Here is an 11,413-nt window from a genome sequence, read left to right as displayed (position 1 = left end):
GAACTTCATTCTCTGCCTCTGAGAAGTGGGTGGAAGACCCCTCCCATCCTGGGTGGGAGTTGTGCAGGGGTGGGGACATGTGGGGCCGATGATGGATTCAGCTGCTTGATGGGCACTGTCCTTTTTCTTGAGAGTGCATCTTGGGCTGGGACTCAGGGCAGTATCCCATCCCTGGGGCCTCTCTCAGCCCCTACTAAAGCCCTTATTTATTTATTTTTAAAATTAATTAATTAATTAATTTTTGGCTGCATTGGGTTTTCGTTGCTGCGCTCAGGCTTTCTCTTGTTGCGGCGGGCAGGGGCTACTCTTTGTTGCGGTGCACGGGCTTCTCACTGCAGTGGCTTCTCTTGTTGTGGAGCACGGGCTCTAGGCCCATGGGCTTCATTAGCTGCAGCACACAGGCTCAGTAGTTGTGGCTCGTGGGCTCTAGAGCGCAGGCTTAGTAGTTGTGGTGCACGGGCTTAGTTGCTCCAAGGCATGTGGGATCTTCCCGGACCAGGGCTCAAACCCATGTCCCCTATATTGGCAGGCGGATTCTTAACCACTGCGCCACCAGGGAAGCCCTAAAGCCCTTAGAATTATAAGGAGGAGAGCTGGAACCCCAGCCAGAACCCAGAGAAGGAGACCTGTCCTTTCCCACCCCGAACACTCGTTCTCAGGTGAGCAGGAAGACAATGCCATCGCCCTCAGGCTGCTAAACCACCTGGGCCTGTGCACCAGCTGGACGCCTGGCAGCTTGGCGCCTGCCTGCCATGACAGCCATCCAGAGGTGGGCACAGAGAAGCACAGAGAAGCTTCCCTCTCCCAGCAGAAGCCCTATTTGTTTGTTCATTCATTCACTCATTCATTTAACCATCACTCAGAAACACTCTCTGTGCCTGCCCAGGGCTGAGTGCTGGAGACCCATGGATTCAGCAAATATTGAGCACCTACGATGTGCCGGGTACTGTGCTGGGCTCTGGGGACACAGACAAAGAGATCCTTGCCCTCAAGTAGCTGACATTCCAGCAGAGGAATAAGAGAATATACAAGAAACCATGAAAAATCAGTATTATGGTGTGTTAGCAGGTAAAAACTGTTAAGGACAAATTACGTAAAAGAGCTCAGGAATACCCAATCTGGGGTAGGGGGTTTATAAGAATGTCAGAGAAAGCCTCATTGAGAGGGTGATGTGTGAGCAGAGATGTAAAGGTGGTGAGGGAGGGGGCTATGTGAGTATCTGGAAAAAGCTTCAAGACAGAGGGAATGGGGACTCCCTGGTGGACCAGCGGTTAAGACTCCATGCTCCCAATGCAGGGGGCCCAGGATTGATCCCTGGTCAGGGAACTAGATCCCTCATGCCGCAACTAAAAGATCCCACACGCCACAATGAAGATCCTGTGTGCCACAGCTAAGACCCAGCGCAGCTAAATAAACAAACAAACAGCACATTCAAAGGCCCTGGGGCAGGAGAGTACATGGGTGTGTTCAAGCCACAGCTAGAAGGCCAATGGCTGGAGACTGGTCAGGGAGGCAGTGGGAGGGCAGATACCATAGGACCTTGCTGGCTATGATGTAGACTGGCTTTGACCTCAGAAAGGGCCATGGAGGCGTCTGAGCAGAGGAGGGACCTAATGTGACCGAAGGGACTAATGAGAATAAGCTTTGGGGCTTGAGAGCAGAATCAGGACAACCCTGAGGAGGCGATGACTGCACTGGTCTAGGCAAGAGGTGATGGCGTCTCAGACCAGGCTGGTGGACGTGAAGGTGGGGGGCAATGGGCAGATTCTGAACCTGGAGCCAGCAGGACTTGCTGAGGGTCCTGGGTCACCTTGAGGCTTTGGGCCTGAGTGATCTGTTACGATTACCTGGGTCAGAAGGATCGTGTGAGAAGAGCCTCAGGGGAGGATGAGCCAGGAGGTCTCAGCTGGTCCAGCCATGGGGTTTGTTCTCTGATGGTGTGTTGGGAATGCAGAGGGGGCCCTGCTCCTAGAGGAAGTGGCAGCTGCAGTGGGGCAGGTGAGCCTGGGCAAGGCCAGTGCTGCCCCCCGACCCTGTATGCCAGGCCCGGCATGGCACACAGCCCTGGGGATGGGGCTGCAGGGCAGGAAAGGGCAGTGTGGGAGCTGCTGGCCTGAGAGTGCTGCCTGGGGGCAGGGGCTGAGCAGGCCCTGGCATGGGTGTCAGCAGCCCACCCAGGTCTGGCACTGCCCCTAATTCCACTCTCTCACTAACCTTAGACTGGGCTGTGGGCGGTTGTTTCTCCCCAGACTTCCCAGAGGACTGGTGTGAGGCCCATGTGGAATGTGGCGGATTCTTAGGACAGGCTGTGGAGAAGGGGGGTGGCGTGGAGCGTGGAAAGAGGAAGAGGCGAAGGGGCCGGCTGCCACCTGACTATGCAAATGGCCTCTGACTCATTACATCCCCACCCCGCCGACACCCCTGCCCTGGGCATAGGGTGGGGGAAGGAAGGGGGCTAGGTTATTGCGAAATTCTCACTTCCTCTGTCCCCCAAGCCATCACCACGGGAAGGGGCTGTGAGTGCGAAGCATCCTTCCCTGCAGCTGCTGCCTAGTCTGCCAGCCAGACGCTCTGGAGGAGCCCCCATTCCCTGTCATGGTAGGACAGCAGCCCTCAGTCCCCAGGGAAGGGGACAGTGGGAAGTGGTAGGGAGAAAGGTGGGTTTGGTGGCTGCAATGGTGAAAGGGACAGTCACCCAGGTGGCCCTGGGGAAACTCAGTGAACCCTGAAGACATCAGAGCAGAAGACCTTCTCTGAGCTATGAGACACAAACCCATTGCTTGGGTGAGGAGGCTGGGGCGTAGGGCTGCGCTCAGTGGTGGTGCTGGGCTGCAAGCAAGGGGAGCACCCAGACTGGGCCCTGTCTGCCCTTTGCTGCCCAACCTCCCCTCCAATCCGTTCTGACCCACAGCAGGTTGAGTGCTTGGGCTGGGTGAGGTGGGCAGATGGGGAAATAGCTGGGCAGTGGCCACCCTGGCCAGGACCCTGGGTGGTAGACAGCCTGAGCCCCAGCAGGAGACCCTCATTCCCACCTCTTGGCCAAACGGAGAGGGAGGGCTGGGAGAAGCCTGGTAGAAAGCAGAGGGAGATTTTCAGGGGGCTGGAGGGAAGGGGAGATGCCCCCTTGCTCAGGAGGAAGGAGAAATGACCTCTGAGGAACAGAAGGGGAGAGTCGGGGAGAGCCTGGGGGGCCTGTTGACCACCTACCTGGCTCTCCTGTCCAGTTGGGCTTTGGTTGAGTGAAAGCTCTAGATCATGAATCTGGATTCCAGGTCTCAGAACCAGTTCTGACTCCCCGTTCTGAGTCAAAGGCTGGGCCTCAGACCCGAGTCCAAGTTCCCTGTGGGCCTTGGAGGTGGGATGGGCACTGGGCAGAGAAACAGGAACCTCCCTGGAGGGCTGGGAGCCCTGCGGGAGACCCCGGGGGTGCGGGGCAGGAGAGGTGGAGCTGGGGCCGTGCCCTCACACGGTGCCCACCCCACAGGGCCCCTGCCGTGCCTGGCACCCCCTTTCTCTCCTGGTGCAGGTGGTGGCACTGGCTGCAGCCCTGGCCCAGGGCACCCTGCCTGCTTTCATGCCCTGTGAACTCCAGCCCCACGGCCTAGTGACCTGCAACTGGTTGTTCCTGAAGTCCGTGCCACACTTCCCGGCCGCGGCGCCCCGGGCCAACGTCACCAGCCTCTCTTTGCTCTCCAACCGCATCCACCACCTGCATGACTCCGACTTCGCCCACCTGTCCAGCCTGCGGATCCTCAACCTCAAGTGGAACTGCCCGCCGGCCGGCCTCAGCCCCATGCACTTCCCTTGCCACATGACCATCGAGCCCAACACCTTCCTGGCCGTGCCCACCCTTGAGGAGCTGCACCTGAGCTACAACGGCATCACGACCGTGCCCGCCCTGCCCAGGTCCCTTGTGTCCCTGTCGCTGAGCCACACTAACATCCTGGTGCTAGACCCCACCCACTTTGCCGGCCTACACGCCCTGCGCTTTCTATACATGGACGGCAACTGCTACTACAAGAACCCCTGCCACCGGACACCGGAGGTGGCCCCGGGCGCCCTCCTTGGCCTGGGCAACCTCACGCACCTGTCGCTCAAGTACAACAACCTCACGGAGGTGCCCCGCCTCCTGCCCCCCAGCCTGGAGATCCTGCTCTTGTCCTATAACCACATTGTCACCCTGGCGCCCGAGGACCTGGCCAATCTGACCGCCCTGCGCGTGCTCGACGTGGGTGGGAACTGCCGCCGCTGTGACCATGCCCGCAACCCGTGCATGGAGTGTCCGAAGCACTTCCCCAAGCTGCACCCCGACACCTTCAGCCACCTGAGCCGCCTCGAAGGCCTGGTGTTGAAGGACAGTTCTCTCTACAGACTGGACAACAGATGGTTCCGTGGCCTGGGCAGGCTCCAAGTGCTGGACCTGAGTGAGAACTTCCTCTATGACTGCATCACCAAGACCACGGCCTTCCGGGGCCTGGCCCGGCTGCGCAGCCTCAACCTGTCCTTCAATTACCACAAGAAGGTGTCCTTCGCCCACCTGCACCTGGCGCCCTCCTTCAGGGGCCTGGTCTCCCTGAAGGAGCTGGACATGCACGGCATCTTCTTCCGCTCACTCAGCGAGACCACGCTGCAGCCGCTGACACAACTGCCCGCGCTCCAGATTCTGCGTCTGCAGATGAACTTCATCAGCCAGGCCCAGCTCAGCGTCTTCGGGGCCTTCCCGGGCCTGCTCTACGTGGACCTGTCGGACAACCGCATCAGCGGAGCTGCAAGGCCAGCAGCCACCTTGGGGGAGGTGGACAGTGGGCCGAAGGTCTGGCTGCCATCCAGGGACCTCGCTCCAGGCCCACTGGACACCCTCAGCTTGGAGCACTTCATGCTAAGCTGCAAGAACTTCAGCTTCACCTTGGACCTGTCACGGAACAACCTGGTGACGATCCAGCCAGAGATGTTTGCCCGCCTCTCGCGCCTCCAGTGCCTGCGCCTGAGCCACAACAGCATCTCGCAGGCGGTCAACGGCTCCCAGTTCGTGCCGCTGACCAGCCTGCGGGTGCTGGACCTGTCCCACAACAAGCTGGACCTGTACCACGGGAGCTCGTTCACGGAGCTGCCGCGACTGGAGGCGCTGGACCTCAGCTACAACAGCCAGGCTTTCAGCATGCAGGGCGTGGGCCACAATCTCAGCTTCGTGGCCCAGCTGCGCTCCCTGCGCTACCTCAGCCTGGCGCACAACGACATCCACAGCCGTGTGTCCCAGCAGCTCTGCAGCGCCTCGCTGCAGGCCCTGGATTTCAGTGGCAACGCCCTGAGCCAGATGTGGGCTGAGGGAGACCTCTATCTCCGCTTCTTCCAAGGCCTGAGAAGCCTGGTCCTGCTGGACCTGTCCCAGAACCGCCTGCATACCCTCCTGCCATGCACCCTGGACCACCTCCCCAAGAGCCTGAAGCTGCTGCGTCTCCGTGACAATAACCTGGGCTTCTTCAACTGGAGCAGCCTGGCCCTCCTGCCCCAGCTGGAAACGCTGGACCTGGCGGGAAACCAGCTGAAGGCCCTGAGCAATGGCAGCCTGCCGTCTGGTACCCGGCTCCGGAAGCTGGACCTCAGCGGCAACAGCATTGGCTTCGTGACCCCCGGCTTCTTTGTTCTCGCCAAGCGGCTGGAAGAGCTCAACCTCAGTGCCAATGCCCTCAAGACGGTGGAGCCCTCCTGGTTTGGCTCCCTAGCGGGCACCCTGAAAATCCTAGACGTGAGCACCAACCCGTTGCACTGTGCCTGTGGGGCGGCCTTCGTGGATTTCCTGCTGGAGGTGCAGGCTGCCGTGCCCGGGCTGCCCAGCCGAGTCAAGTGTGGCAGTCCGGGCCAGCTCCAGGGCCGCAGCATCTTCGCACAGGACCTGCGCCTCTGCCTGGACGAGGCCCTCTCCTGGGACTGTTTTGGCCTCTCCCTGATGGTGGTGGCCCTGGGCCTGGCTGTGCCCATGCTGCACCACCTCTGCGGCTGGGACCTCTGGTACTGCTTCCACCTGTGCCTGGCCTGGCTGCCCCGGTGGGGGCAGCGGCAGGGCGCAGACGCCCTGTTCTACGATGCCTTCGTGGTCTTCGACAAGGCGCAGAGCGCAGTGGCCGACTGGGTGTACAACGAGCTGCGGGTGCAGCTGGAGGAGCGCCGTGGGCGCCGGGCACTCCGCCTGTGCCTGGAGGAGCGTGACTGGCTACCCGGCAAGACGCTCTTTGAGAACCTGTGGGCCTCGGTCTACAGCAGCCGCAAGACCCTATTTGTGCTGGCCCACACGGACCGGGTCAGCGGCCTCTTGCGTGCCAGCTTCCTGCTGGCCCAGCAGCGCCTGCTGGAGGACCGCAAGGACGTCGTGGTGCTGGTGATCCTGCGCCCCGACGCCTACCGCTCCCGCTACGTGCGGCTGCGCCAGCGCCTGTGCCGCCAGAGCGTCCTCCTCTGGCCCCACCAGCCCAGTGGCCAGGGCAGCTTCTGGGCCCAGCTGGGCACAGCCCTGACCAGGGACAACTGCCATTTCTACAACCGGAACTTCTGCCGGGGCCCCACGACAGCCGAATAGCACAGAGCAACAGCCCAGCATGCCTCATCCCCCCACCTCTACTTGCCCCTCTGCCTGGGATGCCCCAACCTGCCTTGCTCTGCGAGACCACTGCTCTGCCTCCCCCTCCCCCCAGCCCCCTGGCATATAGCAGGCACTTAATAAATGCTACCGGAGGGCCAACCCCTAACCCTGAGCTCACTGGAGGTGTGAGTGGGAGGAAAAGGGGAGAATTCTCCAGGCCTTCCTAAAATGAAGGGGAGCAAGAGGTGATTTGGGGGTAATTGTCATGGAGAAAAAGGGAGGGCCCACGGGGCATGGGTCCGCAGGGGAGGGAAGATGCTAAGGGCAATTGTGTTCACTGGCATCTTTTCAGGGGAGTCTGAGGAAGGTCACCGAGTGCGGCCTTGGTCTTTCCCAGAGAGCAGGCTGGGTCTTCTGCCCCTGTCAACCCCTCCCCAGATGCCCAGGCCTACCGAGCTCAGCATTCCTCTGGAACTGGTCTCAGGATCTGCCTCCCTCACCAGATGGAACTGAAGCTGCCTCGAGGGCAGAGAACCTGCAGTCCCCCTTCATTTCTGACTGGCGCCAGGTTCCTTGGAGGCAGCCGCCCTGGGGAATGTTCATTCCTAAGGAGATAGGGAAGATTTGCGGCAAGTTCAGAGGGGTGATTGCGCCCTCTGGTGGCCATTTCTGTGCTGCACCCAGGAGGCTGGTCCAGGCTGGGGAGAGGAAGGCCTGCGGGTGAATCCTGGCAGCAGCGAGCTGAGAGTCAGGGAAGATTCTAGGGTGAGCTCACAATCCACCCCTTTCTGTTTCCACCTAGAGCACATGCTGAGTCTCTCTGTTCTGACATCAAATGGACACCTAGATGAGCCACCACCTCTCACAGCTGACTGCACTTAGGTGAGAGTTGCAGCCAGGATGGAGTATGTGTGTGTGTTTCTAGTTTTGATACTAGATTTCAGTATAGATTTTGGGATACTGCCAGGAGCCTTGATGCCCACATGCCCAGTGTTTGGAGACAACCTGTTCACGGTCTCCACAAGTGTCTGGGGAGTTGTGGGTTCTGTCAGGCCCAGAGTTCTTGTGGTGCTTTGCCCAGGCCGGCTGCCTCACCATCCCCACAAGTAAATCTGGCCCTTCGAGGAGCAGAGGAGACACTTGCAGCCTCTCAGTCAGAGCTGGGGCCTGGGGCGGTGAGAGAGTGGAACCAGCTGAGCTGGCCCAGGCCAGTTTGGGGCAGCTCAGGGCCTCTGGGCTGGAAGGTTGGAGCTCATGCAGACTTGGCTAATCTTGCAGCCCTGGTGGGGCTGGGAGGCTGCTTTTGCCCTCCCTCCAGGCCACAGCTGGGAGAGAAGTATAGGCTTCCTTCTCCTTTCTGACCTGGGAACAGGGGCGCCTGCACGGGGCTGGCATCCCCTATTATCTGCCTGCCTGAAAGAAAGAGAGAGGAGGATCTCTGACCCACCTATCAGAAGCCCCACAAGGGCCCTGACCCAGTCCGGCTTCTGGAAGGGCAGGCTGAAGTTATAGCGTGGCCCCATGAGCTTCCGTGGCCCGTGCCTGGCGCGAAAAGAAAACAGGAACCATCCTTCCCCCAGGCTGGAGTCTTGGGGGAGGCCCCTGCTGAGTGGCTCTGAGACTGCTCTGGCAACGTCTGGAGCAGGAGGCAGGGCCCTGTCCAGGGCACCACATTTTGCATGTGGGAAGCACGATTTGCCTGTCTCAGACCAGCAGAGTCTACCCTTGGGTAGTTCCCAGCTAGAGCCTCCACATACACGGTCACTCGCCCACGCTCCCAGACCTGGATCTTTCGGGGCTGAGGATTCAGAAGAAGAGGAGATGAAGCATGGGGGCTATGGTAGGAGCACTGTTGGGCTCCGCTTAAATGAGTCTACGGGTCCATGGTGCTTGGTTCAATCTGCAGGGAAAGGCTCTGCTGCTGTCTGTGGCGTTGGGGACAGAGCCACTAACCCAGGCCCCGCAGGGGGCGCTAGGAGCTGGACGGGAGATACGGTGGCGGGGAAGGGTGCTCTCCGGCTGGCTCCCCGCCCTCTTCTCTACACTGCTGGACATCCTCGACACTGCCCACAACGCAGCTCTGCAAGACTGTGGAAGAGATGGGCCTCAGGTCAGATTACCTGGGGCGATCACCAGCTCTGCCATTTGGGTTATCCTGTGCAGGTGACCTCCCTTGCAGAGTCTGTTTGCTCATCTGAAAATGGGGATGGCCAGAGTTACTCCGCAGGCTGTTACAAGGGTTTGTGGTAATGTGTGTAAAGTCTGGGAAACCTAGCGGGTCCTTGGTGGTCATTATTAGGTAAGGGACTTATGCTGAGGACAACTAGCTGATGTGGCTTCGATATTTTCTCTCTCCACCCAGAGATGGATCCTCCTGAATCAGGGCCCCTGCCCAGAGCACTGAACGGGGTTTGGAGGCAAATGTGCTTGAATCAGAGGCTCGTGAAGCTGGGAGGAGGACCGGGGTGCCTGCGGACCCTGGTGTTGCCTCCTTGTGCTTCTTTGTTGTTGGGGAGCAGTGTGTGCTAGACAAGTAGAGGGCATGAGACTTAGGACAACTTGACGGGAAGAAATGTAAATGTAAGGAAATGCTACCTGCTAAGATTCTAAGCTACAGCTCTCCCTTTCCCCTCTAATACATTTTATTTAACACCCTAGTCTTCTAAGTATTCTTGAGAAACTTCCATGACATCATACATTTTCACACTTGGATTCTTATTAGAAGCCAAGCTTCTCCTGTGTAAGCAGTTGATAAATCCATCCACTCCCTCCAGAACATTCCATCATCCTTTGTTCTCATAACCACCAGCAGCAAGGAGAAGTTGAGCTCATGACCTTGTTGACCCAGCTGGCTCTGAGTCTTAATGAGAAGGAAGGTGGGTCTCATTAAGCATTCAGAGAGAAACACGACCCAAGGTAGAGGGGAAACCACACTGGGAGGAAAGGAGGTGGAGGGAGTTCCAGGCCTGGGAACGTGTAGGACAATGGAAAGGCCCTGAAGGCTTTCGTGAGGGAACGGAGCTGGGAGCGCTGAGTGAGGCACGTTTCCTGAGCAGAAAGGAACCGCACGGTTTTTCCAAGGGGACGTGACTTCCATCACGCCCAGCCGTCTGCCCAGGTGTGTGGCTTTATCTGATGGGACCAGGACTCAGCGAGCTCTCTCAGTGCCTGGGCTGATTAGGGGCGTGGGGCCACCCCCAGCCACCCCTGGAGCTGAGAGAGGCCAGCGAGGCCAGGAGGCTCTGTGTCCTCCGGCTGCTTGGTTGATCTCCGGCTCACCTATTCTTTCTGGTAAGGTAGCCTTGGGTGTTCTCACTGGTCCCTATTATGGGCTGAATGTTTGTCCTCCCATGGGTTGAAACAATAACCCCCAGGTGATGGCGTTTGGAGGTGGGGCCTTTGGAAGGTAATTAGATTTAGATTAGGGCAGGAGGTGGGCCCCTTGTGGTGGGGTTAGTGGTCTTGTAAGAAGAGGAAGAGGGAAAGGTCACGTGCATTTATAGTGAGAAAGCAGCTGCTAGCAGGCCAGGGAGAGGGCTGTCACCAGGAACTGAATCTGCTGGCACCTTGACTGCAACTTCCAGTCTCCAGAATGGTGAGAAACAAATGTTTGTTGTTTAAGCCCCGCAGTCTGTGGTGTTTCATTACAGCTGAGACAGTCCCCTTTCGTTCACTCAACACATTTGCTCAATGTCCACTGTGTGTGTCAGGTACAGTGCACAGCATTGGGGAGAGAGAAGCAAGGAGAATGACAGGGAAATGGTCAACAGGGGTGGTGATCAAGGCTTTGAAGGGAAGCCCGGGGGGAAGCCAAGTGATGGTGAGAACACAGGAGGGGCTGCCTTAGTCCGGGAGCTCAGGGAAGGTCTCCTCGCGGACCCTTGTCCTGTGTGAAGAGAGGCATCCACACCACGATCCAGGGAAGAGAAATCCAGGAGAGAAACAATGGCTAACAACACCAAGGTCTGGAAGCTGGTGAGAACGTCCGTGGGTATTTGAGGCCCAGGAGTATGCTTCCACACGTGAGGCAGAGTGAACAGATTGGGGTGGGATGGGAGATGAGGCTGCAGAGCTGGATGGGATCCTGATCCCAGAGAATGTCATCAGTCTGTGTGACAATCTAGAATTTAATGAGTGCAATTCGAGGACCCAGAAAAATTTTCTACAGAGGAGGGACAGGATGTGATATATATGTTTTTAAGGCTGCACTGCATGGGATCCTAGTTCCCCAACCAGGGATCAAACCTCTGTCAGTGTAAGCGCCAAGTCCTAACCACTGGACTGCCACGGAACTCCATTTTTTTTAAAAGCTCTCTCAGGCTGCTGTGTGGGGTAGAGGCTGGGGCGGGTGCCAGGATGATGGTGGCACGAGCAGGATGGTAGCAGTGAGAGGTGACAGGAAGTGGCCTGGCCTGAGGTGTATCTTTGAGGTAAGACGTACACGACTTGCAAACAGTGTCACGTGTGGGCAAGACAGTTGTTTTCCACATGAGAGGCGGGAGTAACTGGGTAGATGTGGGAAGATGAGGAGAAAGGCAGGAAGGGGAGGAGTGGGCAGACCCAGGGCGCCCTCAGGAGCTGCGTGGTTCAGGTGCTTGTTTGCTGGCCCTCAGTGACGTACAGCTGGAACTGGAAACCCAGGGCTGGGGGAGATCCTGTGCAGGGAGGGGAAGGGTTACATGCAGTTAGAGATGAACCCAGGGGGTGCTCAATGTTCAGAGAAGGACCAGTTCAGGAAGGAGGAGGGCAATCAGGAGAGGTCAGTGGCACGGAAGCTTAGAGGAAGCTGTAAAAAGGCCAAGGACAACCACCTCAAACACTACTGGGAGATCCAAT

At 58.4% G+C, this 11,413-nt stretch overlaps 1 protein-coding gene across 2 annotated transcripts in view; it reads left to right on the top strand.

Annotated features, from left to right (window-relative positions):
• Positions 1–6,736, top strand: part of LOC103084854 (twinfilin-2) — a 17,605-nt gene extending 10,869 nt beyond the window's left edge. Inside the window, exons 1-2 of one of the 2 annotated variants that reach the window (XM_007451848.1) lie at positions 2,469–2,598; positions 3,485–6,736. In XM_007451848.1, the coding sequence (XP_007451910.1) occupies positions 2,596–2,598; positions 3,485–6,574 (3,093 nt within the window). In that variant the 5' untranslated portion in view covers positions 2,469–2,595 and the 3' untranslated portion in view covers positions 6,575–6,736. Of the gene's footprint in view, positions 1–2,468; positions 2,599–3,484 lie in introns of those variants that run through there. The other variant, XM_007451849.1, reaches the window with a different exon arrangement.
• Positions 6,737–11,413: the final 4,677 nt, after the last annotated feature.

Source organism: Lipotes vexillifer, unplaced genomic scaffold (genome assembly GCF_000442215.2).
Source record: "Lipotes vexillifer unplaced genomic scaffold, Lipotes_vexillifer_v1.1 scaffold500, whole genome shotgun sequence".
NCBI lineage: Eukaryota > Metazoa > Chordata > Mammalia > Artiodactyla > Lipotidae > Lipotes > Lipotes vexillifer.
Note: the sequence above shows the minus strand (reverse complement) of the source record. Positions and strands in the feature narration are given on the sequence as shown.